The following is a 22,123-nucleotide window of genomic DNA, read 5'->3' on the forward strand; positions in this document are numbered from 1 at the left end:
AATGCTATCTGCTACAAGGGTATATTATGAATAATTGAATTGAGAGGAGAATAACGAGGTCATCTTGTCATTTGCCTAGTAGTGTAAATCTCTGATTATATAGAACATCAAAAGCAGAATAAGATTTCCTTCTGGCAATCTTCTCTTCCATTCTTAGAAGGAAAGTAATGTCTGGAAGATATATGTCAATCCCTCTATTCTGTGCACTTTCTAGAAATTTGGGACAGGAGTGAGGGAACTGCAGGGGCTCCATAGAGAAGTATGAATTGGTGCTGCAGCTGAAATCTTCTGATTGTTTTTCTGTGGAGGTGCAGGGCTTTGAGGTATGATGCTAAATTTAGCCACTTCCTAAAATACTAAGATTCCTTGCACATAGGAACAAGAAACCACTTACCACACAGCTTGTCTGTAGTTGGTTTCCAGTAACTTCTTGACACTAATGAAGGGCAGTAAATCAGTTTATCCTTAGTTGCACAACCCAAGGTGAGGAAACAAAGCTGATTAGGCACTCAGTAAATTAAATTTTGTTTACGCCTTAAGAGATGTCTCAATCCACTCGTATGAGAGGCATTAGAATACAACGTCTGTGGCCTGATTTGGTTGACTTTTCAGACTTGTTTGTATCATGTAGAATTGGGAAGTGCTATTTATAAAACAGAGTGGTTTCATAATTGGGTTTTAAATTATGGATGGCCTGGACTCACTTGCTGGTAGTTACGATGCTGACTTATTTCTATGCAGCTGGTTTCTCACTATGCAAAACTTCAATATTCAAGGAAGCTGATAAAGGAACTTCAATAAAGTAACTTAGCCACATAACTTTGATCCTAGTTGTGAGGCAGGAGAAGCAGAATGAGCCACAGAGAGCATTTTGTACAAGCTCTAATGATATTTGGTTATATAATATATATAATTGGTTTGGGTTATTTTAAATCATCAGTTACCTAGTGCACTTGGTACCTCTTACACCTGAGATGCACTATGGAAGAAGGGATCGAGGTTGTCTTACAGTCATAAATGCAGATGTGAGGGAATAGAAATCGAGTGACTTAATTTTCATTTTTCTTGGGCAGTGACTGAAATATTTGGGTGGAGCATTCTTCAGCATGTTTGAAGGTGTTGCATTTCTTTCAGGTTCTTCTTGATGTGTTAGCTCTAAAATTCTGCTGATTAGATTATATTTGTATTGAAGGGTGAAGATGTCAACCGGACACTTGAAGGTGGGAGGAAGCCTCTTCACTATGCAGCAGACTGTGGACAGCTTGAGATTCTGGAATTTCTGCTCTTGAAAGGAGCTGACATTAATGTATGTATTAATGGATTTGCAAACAGATCTTAGGGTCTTCCCACACACACAGAAGGGATTGGTGTAAGTGCCTAAATGGTTGATGAAAGATACAAATCAAGCTAAACAATTGATGCATTTAAAAGTATTTGAGAGGTGGATTCTAGAGATTAGAAACTTAAAATTATGTTGATGAAATGTTTTGATTATGTTTGGAAACACTGGAAAAAGTTGTTTGTAGCTGTAAAAAGTTGAAATTTAATTTGATCACAATTAGAAAAATGAATCCAGTTATCACATCAGAATAATGTTTACAATGCATATTGGCATTTGTTGGAAGGGATTCCAGAAGACATCCTTGGCCAGGGCAGGATCAGCTGTTTAAATTAGTGTGCTTTTTTTCTTCTTTGGAGACATTCTTTCCTGCATAAGTCATTTTACTGTAGCTTGACATGCATGGCTTCTTGTTTTGAAAAGACTGGACTAACCTATAGCAGCTCTCCGGAAGTTAAGTTCCTAAGTGCCTTAACCACACATCCCAAATGTTGTGCCTTGGAATGCTTGTCCAAAAGTTAACATGTAAGATATCTTTGCTTTAGTTCATTACAAAAATGCTTAGATTTTTCTCCTGGATGTCTGAAAAGATTATCTCTTCCTTGGGAACTTTCCTAACTGGGAAAGAGTTAAAAATAGCATTTCAGTTGCTCCATTTCTTATTCTTTCCAGGACTATAGTTTAGAGAGAAGACAGCCAAAACAATGTTTCAGCCAAAACTGTTTTGTGAAGTGATGCTGGCTGTGAAATGGGAGAATTAGGAGTAGTGTTTTTAAATTGGGCAAAATTTGTCAGCTGAAACTCCACAATTTCCATCATTGACCTAAAATTATAGACAAGCTTTGGGATATGTAAAAGTCTTGTGGAAGAAATGTGTTGCTATTTCCTGTTACTGTTTAAAAAACTTTTCTTTTTTAAAAGGAGAGGAAAAAAATCCAGTGGAATGCATTTCTGGCTAATGTTCTTAAATTTTTACTTCTACTGTTGACTAAAAAAAAAATTTAAAAGTTATGTGAAACCTTATAATGCTGTGTGAAATTGTCCTTCAAGTAACTGTATCTCAATTTACAGGCTCCAGACAAACACAATATCACACCACTCCTATCAGCAGTCTATGAGGGCCACGTCTCCTGTGTGAAATTGCTTCTGTCAAAGGTGAGATACAAATGTTTACAACAAGTTATCCATTAGCAAAGCATATTACTGTGGGGGTTTTTTTTCAATGAGATTATGATGCTCCAGATGATATATTCAGAACATCAAACAAATGCCATTTGTCTTGCTAAACTCTGATCGTGGAAAAAGATAGCTGAAGGACAAAGTTGCAGGACTTCTGTGGTGTAGCAAAAGTAACAGTGACCGTAAGAATATGTGGGCTCCAGCTAGAGAGCAGAGCTGCAAATCAGTAAGGGAAAAAAAGCATTCCTTTAGTGGACTTGGCTTTGGCAGCTGTTTAAGTGTTTCACGTGAAGGAATCTCTGCTGTGAAGTTGCTCAGAGGTGTGGTTTCCCTCAACTTTTGCCAGATGACTGAGAACCCATCTGGGTTGGCAGAGGGAGGGGAGATAGAAGTAGGAAGCTAAGCTTTCTCTGTCGTACAGCTTGTAAATTTTGTCCTGGGGAGAATAAGCTTAATCTGTCTCTGTTTGCACTTTGATTTATATTGCAAAGGTGATCAATTTTACAAAGCCAGTAGTTAATTCAAGTAATTTTTGTCTCCATTCATATGCACTGCTTCTTGATTACACTTCTGTCATTTGGCCAAAGGATTTCTTGCTGCGTAATCTTTTCATATGTCACTTCCAGGGTAAAGTTTTCCTTAACTGCCTTAATGTTGCATGAATTTCACTTAACGTCTTTGATCTTGTCTGATATTATTTACGCTTTTTTGTAAACAAATGCAGTGACTGTTAATTTAGGGTTCAAATGGTGCATCCAACTTGCTTAAATTTATTGTGAGGACTGATCCTTCATTTAGGATCATCAAAAAGAAGGTGTCCTTTCTCCCATGTTGACCATGTTTTGGTGGGTTTTCCATTCTGGATAAGTTGCCCAAATAATAAATTGCTTTGAGATTTCTTCATGCAGAGTCAAATGTTGATTGCTTCCATTCACATGGGCTAGCTGATGAAATATTTATAAACTGGAAGTCTGCTTATCATCTCAGTCTGTTTGAGGCAGGGCTTATATGTAGAGGTTGTTCTGGCTCTTGACACAGTTATTATTTTATGACCCTTGTTTAAACATGTCATGCCTTGTGTGTACCATAGTCATATGTTCTTTGATAGCAGATACAGGGCAATCAGGATTCAACCCTTACTGAAAGATCTAAAAATTACTGACTGTTTAATGTTCTTCCCAGTTACTAAGCCACCATTCTCCATTGCTTTCTATGGTGTATGGACTGTGGGGATGTTTTTAAACCTTTCATGTGAAACTCCTGAGCTCACATTGAGAGGGAGGAGAAGGAGGAGTATTTGAAGAAATGTTCCAAGCACTGATCCATGTTTTTCTTTAATAATCTGATATTTGATTTGTAATGTAAAAAGTTGTGGGTTTTTAGTGTAGGAGAAACCAATATGTTTAAATAGACAATTAACAGTTTGAAAGCTTCTAATGGAGGATGAGGTTTGTTGCATAAGATTCAACAAAGTTCACCCATTTTTTGACTTCCAAAATAGTTCTGCCTTTGTGAAATATCTAATGCAATTTGATTTCTGCTTTCTACTAAAAAATGTGTTACAAGAAATATCCTGTTGAGTTGGGCAGTTTAGCACCTTTTTTCTTCTCTGACAGTGGCAAAAGGAAGAGTTGTGAGTATGACCACATCTGCTCACTCATTCCCTTCGTTCATGGTTGCTCTGCTGGGGATTTTGGAGGTGTGCACATCTGTCCCCTCTTCAGAAGCGTTGACAGATTTGTTGTCCATGAATTCGTCTATGTGCTTTTTGAGCAAGAAGTCGTCTGCCTCTGTTGTGTCATCTGGCAACTCTTTTTAGCAGTTTGCTGCTTGCTGTGTAAACCACTCTCCTCCCAGCTTCGTTAAGTGCCCCAGTGCTGGTTGTACAGTTTGGTGGGAGCTCAGCTCCCAGCGTGGGTTCTGTGTTTGTTGCTCTGGGCTTTTTGCAGAACTGCATCTGGAGCCAAGTGGCTCCTGTGTGGCTCTCAGAGCTTGTTTAACACTTGTGCTTTGCCTGGTGGCTTAAGTGGGCAAGCATTCTTGTTTGTTATTATCCTGCCAAGGAGAGGGGGTTTATATTTATTTATGTATGTGTATTTTCAGAGTGGAACGTAACACCAATATTAGTAACTTTTTACTTTGGGGAAGTAGAGAATACTGTGGAATCGTTGTACTTTTATGAGATTTTTATTAAAGTTGCTTCCAGGCAGTGTTGTACTTCTGCAAATTAAAGTCCTCTTGACCTGACCTTTATTGTTTCCTTCTCTTTTTATTGAATGTAGGCAGGAATCTTTCTGTCCAGCTAATGGGCCATTTTCTTAATTTATTAGCACTGAGTTTAATAAATGGTGTTCTCCTTAGGTATTCATGACCCTCTTATCCTACATTCAGTAAAGCTGTTTTAGAAACTCAGGTCTTGCATGTCAATAACTTTTCTGAAGTATTTTTCTGAGGGGGGAGAGCAGTCCTATGTTATAATTAAAAGCTCTCTTTATACTTCAAGGTTACCTCAGTTAACAGTTATCTTTTGTACCCTAAATGCTGGTACATTGATGGAGAGTTTTGTAAACTAAAGTTCTTTAAACTCTGTCAGGTCAGTTACTGCATAGTTCCATTTTTCTTCAAGATTTTCTGAGCTTTACATCAAGGAACAGCTTTGAAGCCTTGATTTCCACATAGATTCTAATCTGTGTGCTATCTAAGCAGTAGAAAAAACATCTGCAAAAGAAGCCATTTGTACTCTTAGTTGCTTTTCTTTTCCCTGGACAACTAAGATTAAAGTGTTGAACACCTCTTAAATCTCTCAGGGGTTATTTTAGGGGAAAAATAAATGTCTCACAAGCAGTGTTCCCATGGTTTCAGCCCAAGCATGTGTTTGCAGTGACCAAATTGTCACTTGTTGGGGACAGGCTGGTTCAGCTCATGTTCATATCCCAAAGAACTGCAACATCCTTGTACATTGAGGCAAGTGATAGAGGTGTGATCCTACAACTGCTCCTGTCACTGGTGTGAACTCAGTGCATACCTTGCACTGAGTGTCTCTAGGGGCCACAAGGAAGGTGAACAGCTCCAAGAGGGTCAGTTTGGCCAGTAGGCCAGAAGACTGCCAGTGCTGCCTTAAAAACCGCTGCAAAGCCATCTTTTTTGAATGACAGGTTGAGTATATGCAAGCAAAGAGTGTACAAGTTTCAGAGAGGGAGATATGCTACATTGCGAAAAGTAGTAGTCGTAGAACATCACAGTGGTATCACATCCAGTTTATTAGACTGTTAGAAAAGTTTAGGTAAGTGGGAGTCATCTTGGGAACAGACATGGTGGAAGTTCAGTGGGGCTTTGTGTGTTTAATCAGTAAAGAAGCTATGGAAATTCTAGGTCCATTATGTTCTTAAACTATTGAGTGTCCTTAATACTGACAATCTTCCTTGTAATTGAGAAGGGATTTGTACTTACTCTACAGAGAGCTTGTGCATAAACTGAAGACAACCCTCTGCTGTACATACTTTTGACAAAGTGTGTTTGTACCCACAGTGCTTTTCCTGTCATTTGATAGAGCAACTACACATTTTTTCAAGTGGGATTTGCATATCATCTTGCAGAGTTGTTCTGAAATCAGTCCTGTGAGCTCTAATAACTTTTGTCCCCTTATTTAGCTACCCTATTTACAGTTTAGTCTGTGTTTTCCCTTTTATGAATATGATTACACAGTGCTCAAAGCAAATGTGACTAGGTAATCACTCTGTTTCCCTCCTTTTGTTCTCCTCCCATAATTCTGGCACTGTGCTTGTGCTTACTTGCACTAGTTTATTCTAATTCTTCAATTTATCCACTCGGTTCATTATCTTCCATTCTCCTGTTGCCTCCCTGTTCTGTTTTGTTGCCTTTTAGGTGTACACATCACTCCTTCAAAAGAAACCTGAGCAGTTTTGGACTTGGAATGATTTTGTGGTGTTGTTTTTCTGGTGTATCAATAGGGACTTTTTTTTCAGAATGAAAGAGAAGCACAATCCTTGATGAGTGTGGCTGTTTTATGATCTAGAACAAATATAGTATGATTTGTTAGTAAATCGGCTCTTCCAGGTGTCACCTAATTCAGCATGTGAGAGCTTCTTGCACCATAGCTTTTGTAGAAGTGTGTAACACTGAATTTTTGCTTTTGTAGTAGTTGCTGGAAACAAAAAAATCTATCTGTTTCTAAGATTAATTGATAATCTATTGAACTTGCAATTTGCTATGTAACAAAAGTTATGTGGCTTTTCCCTTATTTTAAATGACGAAGTTGGAAACGCAGATTAGCTGCATGCTGAATAGTTCTGTACATAAATCTTGTCCAGTTGGTTTCTGAATGAAAACAAGGCACTAGAGTAAAAAGCTGTATGTAATCAATATAATTGTGTAAGGTATGTAACTTTTGACACACTTTATACTGATGCAGCCTGGCTTTATGAATTGACAGTCCTTCTCATTGTCTTTGCAGGGTGCTGATAAGACTGTGAAAGGCCCAGATGGACTAACTGCCTTTGAAGCCACTGACAACCAGGCAATCAAGACTCTTCTTCAGTGATGGATGGACTGATATCTTAAATGTCTCTCCTGTGGCCTCACACTGCTGCCTGTCTGTCACTCTTTGCATCTTCCAGCTTCTTCAGCTAAATACTTTGGGGGGAGGGAAATTCTTTATGAATCAGACTAGTTAGGGGCTTGTATCAAAGATAATCTGGTCAGAGAGGGTTGAAAACTATTATGAACAGTGTCCCTCTAGGACTTCTTTCCAGTGCACAATCTCCCCGTTTCTAGTGAAAATGGAAGAAGACAGACCTTGCTCCTGAATTTTTGGCTTGTAAGCCTCCTAGATTAGTACTAAGATTTTTTAGATGGATGGAAGTACTTCCTTTAGATGGAAGTGCTGTGCTATGTACCTGAAACTAATTGTGAAGGAGACAATAGTTCCATGCTCTTAGTGTCTGCCATAATCTGAAGTGTAGTAATGTAGATGGCTGGGTTGCTCTTCTCTCTTCTCTCTCAGTGGGTAGCTTTGTTCTTCTGCCTAAAGCTTCTGTTGCAGTTTTGAGGACTTTTGATACTAGTTATTGGAGCTGTTCTTTATATTGACTAATTGGATGTCACACTAATGTTTTCTGACTCTTGAGCAAACCAAGAAAGACCAGTTGAGGCATGATGGTGTTACACTCCATAATATCTGCCAAGGTACTTTTGGATGCTTGAATTTGAAGTCTTTCTATCCCATATTTGTTCTAGTCCAGGACAGACATTTTAAGTAACTGCTTTTGAGAGAGAGGTCAAAATTTCACTGTAGTTTTTTTTCCAAAAGGAATGTAAGATGAAATTTCTTTACTCGCCACATTAGCATAAAATTCCTAGACATGTGTGAAAGCTCCAGGCTGTTTGGTACACAAGGATAATCAAGTCAAATGTGGAAAATGTACAATAATTATTTAGACGTTCATATCAGGTGAATATTGTTGCTAAACTTTTCTGGTAAACATGGAACCTTTCTAAGTTCAAATGTAGAAGCAGGAAGATGTACAAGCAGAAGTCTTAACTTGCTCTAACTACTACAGAATTTTTTTAATTGTGCGTATCTTCAGATCAGTGTTTCATTGTTGAATGGATGAACCTCTTAAATTCCATTAAGGCATGAGGCCTGTTCTGGAAATTCCCAGTGTGACCATACCACATTAACCATTGACTTTTAGATAAGATTTACTATACCAGTAAGTATGGCAGTCTTGATCATTCATGGGAAGGTATTTAATGATGTTGTAGGCACTCTTGTCACATCTTGTGGTCCTCAGGAATGTCTGAGCTTCTGGCTTTCATCCTGAAAGTTTTCATTAGACTGCTGGTTCACCTAAAACTGAGTAACAGGTTCTATACCACAAACTATACATCTTTCTCTCTTTTGGAATACAGATTTCAAACTTTCTGGTAACAAACACAATACAGAAAAACAAATGTATATAATGACTCATGCTGAATTCTTAAACAAAAGTAGCTGATATTGTTTGATATCACTGTTGAAATTGAGAGGATATATAGAAGTAGACTGGCAACTACCACTCGTATTTAATGGAGACTTAGTTTTACTTGAATAATGTTGCATATTAGGATTGAATGTCTCAGCTATGAAAAGCATTGCATTTAGAGTGTAAAATGAGAGCAGGAACTGATTTACTTCTACACATACCATAAGAAAAGCAATGGAGAAAACAATCAACTCTGGCCATAAACTGTACAGTGCAATTACTCTTTTTCTTGGAGATGGGTGGCAAGGAAGAACAGAAGGGTTGGAAATAAGTGATAAATCAATTGGTGAACTGCTGATAAAAGAACAAGAATATTTGATGAACAGTGCTTTTAATAACTATTTATAAGAGGACTCTTTAATCTTATCTCTGATCAGTGCTGGATTGTCATGTCATTGTAATAGTGTGAACACAGACTATAGGTTTAACTCTTTATTCAGCTATGAAAGTAACAATCTTTGGCATCAATTTGCCTCCATATTATGCTATTAAATACTTAGCTATTCAAATACTAGTCTAGAAAACTGCAATCTGTTTTTATGTGGAGAACTTGATTATTCAAGTTTTTTGTGTTGATTAGTGTCACGTTGTCTGGCCATAGTGGTTTTGTATTTTTGTTGGGTTTTTTTTTTTCTTCTGTATTCTTTCCTGCCCTTCCCTTTAACTCTCATTTAAGTGAGCAAAGAAACATCATCTTTGTACTAACTCTTATGGTGATTCACTGAGGCGATTTTGCCTCCCTTTTTCTACAATTTTGGGGACACCTTATTTTTTCTTACTTCACCCTGGGGGGAAAAAAGAAGCAAACAGACTTCAGTGAGTCAAGTGTTAATTTGGCTGTAATATATACCCAAGCTGCCTTTTGAGATAGTTAAAAAGATGGCATTTAATGTTTGGCTTATAAAGAAGAAATACTTTTCTGCTTTTTGCACTACATAACAGGTGTTTAATAATTTTGCCCAGGATTTAAAAGAAAAAAAAAATAAAAGCTTATGCATTTGTAATTGTCTAGAGACTGGGCTTGTTAATTAGTTTCTTTCTTGTTAGCTATTTTGTGGAAAAAATAATGGGTGGCTTCCTCTATCTTTGAGTAGGTCCTAACTAGATAAAAATACCAAACTGTAAATTATTTTTCATTCTATAAACAGAATTTAAATACTTTGTCAGACTGGAATTGCATATACTTGGAAATCCACTCTGTTCTTAAAAAATCACTCTGTTCCACCTTTTCCTTTGAAATTTGTGCTGAATAAGTTAAAAAATTAACTATATTTTGGATTTTGTACCCTCTGCTCCCTTTTTCTTACAGGGAGCAAATGAGAAAAGGAGTACAATAATTAAATGGAACATTGATTATTTGTAGAAGAGGCTGGTAAGAATAGAGTGTCCTAGGTCAAGCAATTGCAGTGTTGCATGCAAAATTTCAAAATGAACTTGTCTTAATTATATTTTGTAAATGGATAAACAATCATCTTTCTACGCAGTGACAGAAGAAAATTTAGTGCTCTGTGCATTTTGATATTTGACTTTCTCTTTTCACCATTGTTAACTGTTTTGACACAGTTGGGTTCATCATTATCATGGTTCATAGACATCAGAATGCTAAATGATACTGTATTTTTAAGTTTGTGTTGCAAGAATGAATGGAATAAACTTGAATTGTGCGATATGAGAATGTAGATTTTTATTTCCCTTTCTGCTCCTGCGTTTTATTAACCTCGGGCTACAACTTTTTATTTGCCTGGAAGGTATCTAAGCTCACATGTACAGTGATTAAACTGTTCAGCTGCTTATAAGACTGAAATGTGGAGTGGAAACTGCTTTGAAAACTAAATATATAATGTTCTTTGTGGTTGTTTTGGGGGGTTTTAAATTACATCCATTTAAAAGGGGTTTTGATTATTTTTGTGGTCTTGTAGTCCGCTTCTCCTGCTTAAATGGTAACGCATAATGATGAAGATCTTCCATTGATGTTAAATTCTAAGAGACAATCTGTAAAGAGAGGAATGTTTCTCCTATTACCTGTGAAGACTGAAGCAATTTTCTTTCTCCTTCATCAAAGAAATTGAAAACAGTTATTAACAGAAATCACAGCTGAAGTATAAATAAAATTGTATAGAAATGTTTATTCATTATTCTCATGACATCTTCACAGTGACTTTGTCAGAACTTCCTTTTATAACTTTGCTTGTCAGTAGAGATTTGGATCTAATTGCCTGAAGTGTTTGATATGATTTATTTTAAAATAGACAGCTATAAAGAAAAGTACAGGAAGATGTGTCAAAGTAGCAGAACTATAAATATCAAAAAATATTTCAAAATAAATTAAATTTTCCTGGTTTTCTCTGCTGAACTTGGAAAAGTTTACAGAACTTCTGTTGCTACATACACAATCTTTCAGGCAAATATTGGAGAGCACAAGTGTGTTCACTATAAATGCCAAAGTCATTCAAATGGAGTAATGGCCACTGATGTGCGTGGGCTTCAGTTCCTGTGTTCGTATTACTGGTTCTTCATTTTGTGGGGGTTTTTGGTGTGGCTTTTGGGGTTTTTTTTTTAATGGACAGTTTTTTCTGTAGGAGGAGGTATTCTCAGTTCAAAACGCAGATTTCTTTCACTCACATTCCTCAGTGACTGGCAAACCAAATTCATCTGTGCATGTAAAGACTCTTCCTTTTCATTATTTCTCTATGGCTGATCTTTTGAAAGAAAATGGTTTCCCATCTCCCATCCAAAAGGATGTTGGCCCAAGAAAAAGAATTTTTCAATTGCACCACTTGATAGTTTCTCTCAGTTTGGAGAAAACTATACTTTCAGAGCTCTCCTCAAAATATTTTTTTTGTATTCATGATCTGACATCTGGCAACAGCTTCCAACTAAGCTATGCCATAAACTTACTAGACGAGTGTTTGAAAAGCCTTTGGTTTCATGTAGTGCCTTCAGAGTCTTCAAAGCCAGGTAATTTTTGTCTGCTTGGGAACTGAATGGGCATTTTTTCCTAGGAGCAGTTCCTCTCTCTCCACCTTAGCAGTCAGAACAGTGTTTCTAATAATTTTAAACTTGGAAGTGTTGCATTTAAATACCATTGCTTGCTATTGTGATCTAATGTTGCTTTGGAGAACCTTCTTTTAAATGGAAGTCCTGGAGTCTCAAGTCTTCACTCTTAAAGGGGAGTTTGGAAAACATCTGAGTGCACCTCTCCACTCTCCCATGTCCTGAATGTCTCTGGGTTGAGTGCACTGCAGGCTGCCACAGAATGCAGGATTCTTCTGTACTTTTTGGTCAGTTCTTGTTTACTACATCATTTTGCAACATTTTGAAATTATGAATAGAGGCTTTCATGCACTGAGGTTCATCTCGTGGCCATTAGAGGCAGGACAGTGTGCCAAACCCACCACAGGCTGCATGTCTCAATCCATTTATCAAAGTTAAAATTCATTAAAGGAAAATTTATTTCAGTTGTCTCAAGCTGAGCATAAATTTGAAGGGTCCAAAACTTAGTCTCAAAAATATTTTCTTGGCCAATGAGTGCAATTTTGGTGCATATATTAAATAATTTACCTCTGAAACATCTCTTTCTGTGTGTTTCTTACTATTTTTCCTCTAAATCAAAGTAATTCCTCATTACATTTGGAAGAACATTCAGTTTGTTCAACTAAAACTTTTGTCTCAAAATGAGATCTAGTTTGGATCAATGGCTTTAACTATTCTGTCTGAAAAGTATTTGGAGGTGGGAAATCTTGAAAAGTATGTAACTCTTCATGGAAGTGAATTTATGCTTCCCTTTTACTTTTGAAATACACTTTTAATTAAGATTTGTAGCCTTTTATGTAAGAGTGGCAGCATCTTGTGACAAGGTCCAGCCACCTTTTTTTTTTCTTTTATTATTCATTCCAGTGGAAAACCAATAGATCTGTTTGATTGACATGAAATAGCTTGTTGGTTGGTTGGTTATTGCCAAGTTCTCAGTTCAGCTGCCAAAACAGATCTGTGGCAAATAAATTCTGATGTTAAGCTCCAAAAGTCTTTCCCAAAGTTTATGCTTCTTATTTGTGTATATTTTGGTGGGCTTTGTCTTGCATGTGCTTTAGGAAGCTTCCTAAAGCAACATTACTTTTGAAGGCTTTTTTTTTTCATTGCTCTTTTGCATAAAGCATTCATCTTACCTTTTACAACAGAAATTTATCTTTTACATTATTTTGACCAAAAAAAAATTCAGCCTGTATTTGTGTGTATCTGTTGTTTAAGAACAGTTGTGCTGAAGGACACCTCGCACTGTCACTTCTGACAAATCGCTGTGAAAAGCTAGTGCTGCACCTCATACCCACATCTACATCTAGATAAATCTGGAACAGTTTTTGAGATACTGGTGAGATGCCACTAGAACTGGGATCAATACAACAGCAGCAGATTTGCTTTGTGACTATGCAGAAACTTCTCTGTACTTCACTTACCAACAGGAAAACTCCTTTTCCTTCTCTTTTGTGCACTTGGGCTGTAAGCTGCTGGAAGGATGATCTCTGAGGTCTTGATACACCTTAAAGTTTCTTAGTGCAATTTTGCAGTCAATGTCAGTAATGTTCTCAGAAGCACAGAAAAACTTGTTTAGAGAGAGATGACACAGAGCAAGCACATGCCAATTTCTAGTGTCAGAGGCTTCAAACATAAGAACAAGACCTAAAATTACAAATTATTGAAATTGCTGAGGGTAGCTATACATTTAAATATTTACAAAGCCACATTAAACAGTAACTTGAAAGAAAATAGACTCAACCTTCAACAATGAGGCTGCATAACCTGTACACTTAATAAGGAGGTGTGTTGTCACTATAAAAAGCTGAATATTTATTGGCCATTCTTTCTTTAAGCTTTAAAAAAAAAAGTAACTGCCAGTTACGTAACAGATAGTTGTTTTGGGGAAAAAAGAATTCCCTTATTTCAAATTTACAAAGCTCAGAGGTTGAGATTGAATTTTGTTTCACTGGTAGAGGTGAGGTTTAGAGAGATGTACAGAGAGTGAAATGTGCTATAAATTACCACCCAAACCTCCCTGAGTGGTTTCGAAAGATCACATTCTGTCAAAAGCATTTGTTCTCAGTGTGCCAGAGCTGGCCTGTGACACCTGTTCCCATTCTCTCATCTTTACCTACCCCTCCTGAATGCACAGCTGCCAAAAGCTGTGCTTTACCCCCCCCACCACAGTTTTCCCTTTTTAATGGGTGCCTTTAAAGTAGGCAGAGAACTTTTAGTAGATGTTACTAGAAAAAACTCCATCTAAGGCTATCTGTCATCTATAACAGGAAGAATTAAAACCACTGGAGGAAGGACTGAGGAGAAATGAAGTAAATGAGAGGTTTTTTTTCCATCATATCTCCTTTCTACTACAGGCATATTCTTCACTTTAAACATGATAGTAGTTTGTACCTTTTTTATAAAGAGCTCAGATGCTTTATCCCTTTACTGCTTTTCTTCATATCAGGGGTACTCAGAGTGGTTGCAGGTTCGGAATACCACGATTTACTTTCTCCTTGTCTGTTTGGTGGTGGGGCAAGGGGGGTGGTTTTGTTTTGGTTTTTTTTCCAAAGCTCCTAGGAGATAAAGTGTTTGCAAAATACAGTAATGTCAGTGGTGCCACAGAGATCCTTGGTGCTACCCGGAAGCAATGTGAATGTGACAGAAGAGGTTTAACTTGCCTGTTGTTCGGGTTCTTGAGGCCCTTTTGACTGCCTCTCTCCTAATTTCTAGTGCAAGGTGTCCCTGCCCATGGCAGGTAGTTGGGATTAGAAGATCTTTAAGGTCCCTTCCAACCCAAGCAGTTCTGTGGTAATGCTACAGGTTGGTAGGAGTGATGCAAATGACTGTATTTTGTTTCAACCTTTGCAGGAAGATAGTTTTCTGAAACCTGCAAGGTACTGAATTTATCTTACTGAACTGTTGGTGGTTAATACATCATACTGCTGGCAGAAATAGGAGATGTTACTATTACAGTATATGTAACTATATATATATATTTGATAGCTATATATATAGATGTTACTATTATAGATGTTACTATACATGTTACTATCCTCCAGCTCTTTATGTTGTAGTTGGCCTTGTGATTCCTAATGTTTGTGTTAGTTGTAGTATAGCATAATTCAGAATATACCTGGTCAAGTGCAGCCCTCAAAGATTGGATATTTTTGATAGAAGGATGACTCAGAAACAGAAATTTTTGATTAAAGATCAGGATTTGACAGACCAGCTGCAAGGTAGAAGGGTAAAAAGACAAACATAGGAGCCCAAGAGGAGCTGGAGTTGGGCTTTGCAGGATTTTAAAATACGGCACCAATGAACAAGGCGGACAAGTGAAGGATAGAAAGTAAAATCCCATAGCGACTGAGTAGTTTTTCATAGACCAGTTTCTATTTCAGGCTGATTTCTTCACAGTTTCTATTGCAGACAAAACACTTTTCAATAACAATTATAAGCCAAGTTCATAAACATCTGAGCTTCAGGCTGGGGGGTTGGAGGGCAGTACTCGTTAAGGCAAAGAAAGGTGTATTGCATTCAGGTTCTGTGTTCAACACATCAGCCTGTTTCCCTGAGCACTTGGTAATTTAATGAATAAGATTTTTGTGTGCATATATGTGAGATATAATCTAATTAAAAATTGTTGTGTTTTGTTATAAATATTTTGAGTTAAAATGTTTGGTAATACTTGTGTGTGTTCATGCGGAACGTGTTTTTATTGCCTTCCTGCTCCAAGATGATAGATGAAACGTGTTCTCTGTGAATTGGGTGTTATTACTACTTAATTTTTTTTTTTTTTCCAGAAGATCTTAGGTGTCCCTTGCTCCTCAGCTGTTTGGAGTGGAAAATGCTGGTTTATTGCACTGGAGCTGTGCTGTGAAGCAGAGGCACGTGTCAGTGCAGAGCTGCCTGCTGCACACACAAGCCTTTTCACTCCGGAGAGCAGCTGTGACACGCTGTGGACCTCCAAATGCACTGGTGACTGGGAAAACCCATCAATAATTTCATGGCCATCTGAGCAGAAAGCTGTCACCTTTTAAAAAAGGTTTCAACCAGATTGTTGTTCTTTTTGTAGTGACAACATACAAAAGTGAGGAAATGCTGATTTGAAAGAGCTTATGTGTCTGGTGAAAACTTCCTGTGCATAAAAAAGCCTATCCTACTGGATCCTCTCCCAAGGAAGTGTTCAAACCACTGCCAGGTTGTAGGTACATGTGCTAGGAAGCACCTATGGCTGGGTCACGTCTCAGTCCTCTTCTGAGGATTTGGAATGTTTGTTCAAATGTTCTGTGTCCCACTGTTCAAAAGCCCATGGCCAAAACCCCCAGTGTAAAGCTGCCTTAGTCACTCTTGCCAGCAATCCCATTAGGAAATCACTGTGGATGCACACTGAGAGGGTAGCAAGTTTCTTTTTAAGTTTCATTTAGTGTAAGTGCAGCAGTGCTAAAGGCTAATATCTAGTAAGGGATTAAGCTTTGTAAAGTATCTGACTAAGAGGAAATATAAAGCTTGTCTTGCAGAGGCTTTGAAATTATACTATATCTATTTTTTGACAGCTTAGTAGTAAGAAATGTCACTTTTTCATATGTTATCAGCAGTTGGGATTATTTTTCAGGGTTTCTTTTGCCATAATGAGGAATTCAGTCAGCTTTTCCCCTTGTGTTCACAAATTCATCTACCTATAATGGTAGATGAATTCATTATTCTGTGTCTGTTCTCTGTTTTAAAGCTGGGAGTTGTGTTGTGCATGTTCTTTGATTAAAATAGAATAATCCCTTGTTGCCTGGGGGGAAATTCTGTATATCTAAACAGGCAGAGTAACATCTAGCACAGAAGTAGATTTTTTTTCCCTTTAATTACTGTTCTTTCATTTTAGGAAGAAAGAGGGTAATTTATCTTACTCATAGACTATTGATCACCAGGTAATAAGAGGTAGGACTTGCCCTGATTCCTGGACTTTGATAAAAATTTGTGCTTAAAAATTGTTACATTAGATCTTTGGCAGAGCTAGTATAAGAATAAGAACTGATGAAACTTCTCTAACAGCTGGATGCTACATAAATGGATCACATCAGACATCATTGTTATCACAATTGGTACCTAACATATAAGAATTTCCCCTTGAGAATTGAAGAATTTAGGGCTATTTAATCCAAACACTTTCTTTGTAATGAGGACTCAAATGATTGTACTTGGGTTTCAGAGGCAGCTGGTAAGAAATATGAAAAGCTGGTATGAAAATAACCTTGGTATTCTGCCACTTCCTTTCCAAATGCAAAACAAACAAACAAACAACCTCCTACCCTTCCCTCTCAAAAAAATCCAACATAGTAAAAAAAAAAAAAAAAAAAAAAAGAAAAAATAACCCCCAACCAACCAACAAACAAAACAACAGAAAAAATGACTCTGTGTTCCTGCCTGAGATAACTGGGAGACCAGTGTCATGTCCACCAAACTGAAAATTGCCACTTATTGAAGTTCTTATTGGTGTTTAGATATCTATGCCAGTACTGGTAGCATCTTATAACAGGTTTCCCCAAGGTTATGTGACAACATCAGAGAAATATGAGATACTCAGCCTCGAAGGTTTGTGTTTTGGCAATCTGCTCTGTTTTCCACCATGTCAGGAGGCAAATGTTTCTGTGTGGCCTTGTTTTAATTGATATCCAGGCCAAGTGTTTACAGGAGGCCAGCCCTTCTCAAAAACTTCGATCTTTTCTGCTGCTGGGAGATGTGGTGTCTCCCTTACTTGAGAAATATCAGGGGAAGATATTAGGGAGGATGTTAAATAGTTTCAGTGTTTTAATGTGTGGCCTTTAGCTCTTGCAAAGATAAAGTTGAACTTTGAGTGTTATTCCTGCAACAAGTTATTTTTGCAGCAAAGGAGTTCAGACTCATACAAGAAGTATGTAGAGAGGGGAAAAAAGAGAATTTTGTTGATTTCTGGTTCTCCAACATATAAATAAACTAACGCCCCAGAAAATCTGTGCCTCTCTCAGTTTCATGGTTATTTAGCAAGTCCCTCCTTGGTAAGATTTAGTTTGACCTTGCCAGTTATGATTTCTCTGTGGAAAGATATGATCAAAAGGAGGAAATACTCCTGAGTTTAAGCACAGTTAACCTGTGGAGTGCAGCTGTCCAGGGTATTGCTGCCAAGTTGTCCTGCTTGCATGTCAAGAAATGATACTTGGCTGGAAAATAAATGTGGTTAAACTGGAGCCAGTAGTGGGGAGGACTTTTCAATAAACACAAAACAGGTAGCTGAAGTGTGCAGGGTCCCGTGCAATTCATGTGGCTGTGCTGTCAAAGCAGCTGGGTCCAAACCACTGCTTTCTTTTTGGTTATGAATTGATGAGTTTTGGAGGAAATCACGTTGCAAGGTGATGCTGCAGAAAACATCCCTAGAAGTAATACATAAGAGGGGCAAAGCAGGATGTTTTTAGTGTTACTGGGGAAACCAGGAAATTAACAGGTAACATAATAAAGAAGAAAATAATCCAAAGTGTGCATTGCAAAAACTTGGTAAAAAAGCACAAGCAGCAAAGTATGGTCAGCACTCATCCCCATGATTCTTGCAGCAAAGTTGTCCTTTGTGGCCAGGGCAAGAGAAAGAGTTTTAAGTCTACAGGAAAGGAAAGCAATGAGTGTCTGTTGCAATGCATTCACCAACAAACTCAGGTTTACACAGTCCAGTAGTTTCTGCTGCAGAGGGCTTTGACTCAGTATAGTAAGACAAAAGTTGATAAATTTTAGGGGATTTTTTGTGCTGTAGTTTTGGAGAGAGCAAAAGAATTAAGTCCAAACTTGAGATATTAATTATAATCTTTTCAAATGAATTAATTGTGCTTTTTCCTTTATCCTTTTTTCTTTTATTGTAGTTGCAATTTTAAATACATGGAAGCTGAATAAGTGAATGTTGCAGCTTTGAAGTTCTTTGTCTCAGTATTTGCTTTCTAAATGGTGCTATTAATTAATCTTGAACTGTAAAACCACTATATTCTGCTGAGTTGAAAGGGCATTGTGAAATATATAGTGTTGCAAAATGCACAGGAAAGCAGTTGTAATGTTTCTTCCTGAAACAGGCAAGCACAGCAGCCCTTCTAAAATACAAAAGCTATTTAAAATTGGCAGTATATAAGCGAACAATAATTACCAAGAGCTACTTTCCACAGGTTTTCTACACTTTCAGACTCTGTCTTCTCTTTGAGAATGACCACGTTCTATTTTTTTATATACAGCTGGCTTGAACTTGTGAAACTTTCTTCTGGTTTGATTATACAGAAAAGTTTGAGAGCCACTCACCCAAGCCAGTAATCCTTAATACACAAATAACAAAGATAAATGTGTATTTCAACGAAATAAACAAGCACTAAACTCTTTCCACTCTGTAGTAAGCAATCCCAGTGGAGGTTGGGAAGTACAGACCTGTTCAGCTGAAGGTGAGCTAATCCACTGTGACAAAGCTGCACAAGCTCCTGCCACTGTCCTGTCCTTGAGGCAGCTCCCTGTCTCCCACCTCGCAGTGACAGAACTGCCTGTCTAGGGTGGCTGCAAATGACTGCATTTTTCACAGCTGTCACCTCTAGGATTGCTTTGAGCTCTGCTAAGCACCTTCTTAGTCTATGGTCTTGCAGGCCTTGGTTGATGAGCTTCCACGAGCCACAGCAGAGGGTGAGGAAAATCTATTTAAAGGGTAACATGTTGGGGTCTGATGTAAAGAATCCTTATGCAACTGCTGTGAGGTACAGTGACGTGAGGTGTCCTGGCTTCTACAAATGGTTGCTGTTGTTGCAGCAGAGGTGGGAGAGTAACAGATACCCACAGAAAGACACAGTGGACAGAAAGACACAGGGGGCAGCCAGTAGAATATTGCTGTTCAGTGCTTTCCCCTGCTGAGAAGAATGATGTTCCAAATGATTAAGTGGCTGCCTCTAGATTCAGGAGAGCTGAGTTTTTTGTTATTTTGTTTGCTCTTCAGACAAATCATTTGTGCTGCAGTTTGGTGAAATAGTTAAAATAACAAATGCTGCTGAAAAAGCAGATTTCCCCCTGCTCCTCATCGTGGGTTGAGCCCCAACCTCTTTTCCTGCGTTAGCACTACTTCTCACCTGGTCCTAAAGGGAGCTGAAACAGCAGAAAATGCAGCCTAACAGCAATGACAAAACTATGATAACCCTGGGACAATATTTTAACTGCTGTTAGGGGGAACAAGTAAATTTTTCTTTCTTAATTTACAGTACTGACAAAAATTGTACGTAGTTATCACATGCTTAATCAGAAGGTGGATTCATCACATCTGGCACTTTCCCCAGGTCTTTGCTAGGTCTTTCCAAAGTTTCTTGTAATCCTTAGTGACCACAAGAATCTAGAATAATCAAGGGGACATAGTCACCTTGCTGTTCACCTTCGCTTTCAATTCATTAATTCATGGATTGAATGTCCTCAGTCCAGTCCTGAGGCTTGTCCCTAGGTCACTCCAGTATTAACCTCTGTCAGCAGTGAGAAATGGCTACTGATGTCCAATTCTCTCTGTCTCCAGTTTTAAACTGTGCCATGACTTTAGCCGTGCTGACTGCCACGTTTCTTCAACAGCTTCTTGTGAAGGGAGATTGTTTTGTAAAAAGTCTTTGGAAAACTTAAACATTTTCTATCTAGAAGTTTCTCTATTTAAAATCAATTGGCTATCAGGGGTGAGGGGCAATAGAGAAGAAATGATGTGGACAAGTATTTTACAAAGCATAGTTCCTTACCAATCAGTCATTCTCCTGTGACTTTACAGTCCTTGGGGGCTCTGGACCCTGTCTTCAAAGGAAGCAAGAGAATGTGAGCATCCCAAACATGTAAATGGTCAGGCAATTAAAAGTTCTCGTTTTCCCCAAAGTCCTTGTGAAGCATCCTGCCCTATAAACTGCTCTTTACAAGGGTAAACATATGCCTAGGGGAGCAATCGATTTCTTTCCTGAATGAATGAATTGATTCCCTGCCCCTGCCTCTTGTAGCAAACAACAAATTACCAGTGGCTGTTAAGGCAACTTCGATGCACGACTTCATCTCCATCTAAACTAAGTTTGGACAGATCATTAATTTTGCAGGCTCTGGAATGGAGTGAACTTGTATCTCTGCAATATGTTCCAGAATTGCATTGCAACTGAAAATCCCAGGTTTCCAGCAGGCTGACACTTCAAACAGCCTGTGACAAGCCATCAGACTGCCTTGTGTTTCAATTACTTATCATAAGTCTGTGAATACAGTAGACAGTCCTTTAGAATTTGAAGAAACACTTGGAATGCAAATGTATAAACTTTGCTAGAGTTCCCCACTACAATGACAGCATGGGCAAGCAGCTGAAAAATAAAATTAGTAATGCCTGGTTCTTATGCACCATTTGCATGTGGGAGTTTTGACAGAGGAAGCAGATACTTTGAGTTAAAAACACCATGGTCAAGGACAGAAATAGAAGGAAAATTCACAGTCTCCAAATCCTTACTCAAGTTCCTCTGGGGCTTGCAGCTACCAAATCTATTTAGGGCCCTTTAATGGTGTCCGGAAGTCCTGGCCAAATACTGGTGTCTCTGTTCTATGATACAATGCAAACAGCTAAACAGCTTATAGCAAGCTAATGTTTGACATCAGCTGCCACTTCAAACAGTTCTGAGAGATCAGAAGTCCTCACTTTCAGTAGGATAAACTCTGAATGCTCTTCACGCAGAGGAAAGCAGCAAGAATGATCAAAGGTCCTGAAAACATGCAATAGCAGACCTTCTGATATGTAAAACGCTCTTGCAAATAGGAAGGGAAGCTATCTTTCTCCATGACTGTGGCAGATGAGAAAAAACCAGGTATAAACTGTAGTGAGAAATCTGGTATTGAGAAATAGTGAGTTTCTGAAACTGATTTCTGAAATTGTCTATGGAGTCTCCATCACTAAATGCTTTTAAAAACAGAGATGAGGGATTTTTGAGGGGTTGTTTGTTTGTTTGTTTGTTTGTCTTTAAGGGGTTACTCATGTAAACCTTTGCAACAACATGCTTTTTCCAAACTCCTAGGCTTGCAATTTTGTGAAGTTTCATCTTCTTGAGGGGTGTATATATATTTAATGCAGCCAAATATACTTTCTAAAAAAGCATTAAAATACACACCTGACAAAAAATGCATATAAGGGATAGGTATTTATGCAGTTTGTATTGATTGTCACATTTCCAATTCATATTGAGAATGATTAGTTCAGTGTCTTTCTGGGCATTCTAAAGGTCGACTTTGGATTTGGTATCCTCTGAAACTGAGTGATTCGGTGTACTTTATAGATGTCTTCAGATGTTTTCAGATATTGTGCTTGTTGAAGGCAACCTCTCTGTAGACCTTATGGAAAAAGAAAAGTGATAAAGGCTTGGAATTTTAAAAAGAAAATTATAAATCTTGAAGGTGGAGTTGTGTTTTTTCTTCTTTCTTCCAAGGATACATCACCTGCAGCTGTTTGTATTGATTCTAACACTGACTACTCTGCAGAATCCTACTGAGTCCTACTGTGACAGCTCAGTCTATGAAAAAC

General features: G+C 38.0%; 1 protein-coding gene across 1 annotated transcript in view; it reads left to right on the forward strand.

Annotated features, from left to right (window-relative positions):
• MTPN (myotrophin) overlaps positions 1-10,234 on the forward strand; it is a 30,771-nt gene extending 20,537 nt beyond the window's left edge. The window contains exons 2-4 of the mRNA XM_048301065.1: positions 1,193-1,306; positions 2,411-2,494; positions 6,993-10,234. Coding sequence (XP_048157022.1) covers positions 1,193-1,306; positions 2,411-2,494; positions 6,993-7,079 — 285 coding nt within the window. The 3' untranslated portion in view covers positions 7,080-10,234. The remainder of the gene's footprint in view (positions 1-1,192; positions 1,307-2,410; positions 2,495-6,992) is intronic.
• The last annotated feature ends 11,889 nt before the right edge of the window (positions 10,235-22,123 follow it).

The sequence above is a fragment of the Corvus hawaiiensis genome, chromosome 4 (genome assembly GCF_020740725.1).
Source record: "Corvus hawaiiensis isolate bCorHaw1 chromosome 4, bCorHaw1.pri.cur, whole genome shotgun sequence".
Classification (NCBI taxonomy): Eukaryota; Metazoa; Chordata; class Aves; order Passeriformes; family Corvidae; genus Corvus; species Corvus hawaiiensis.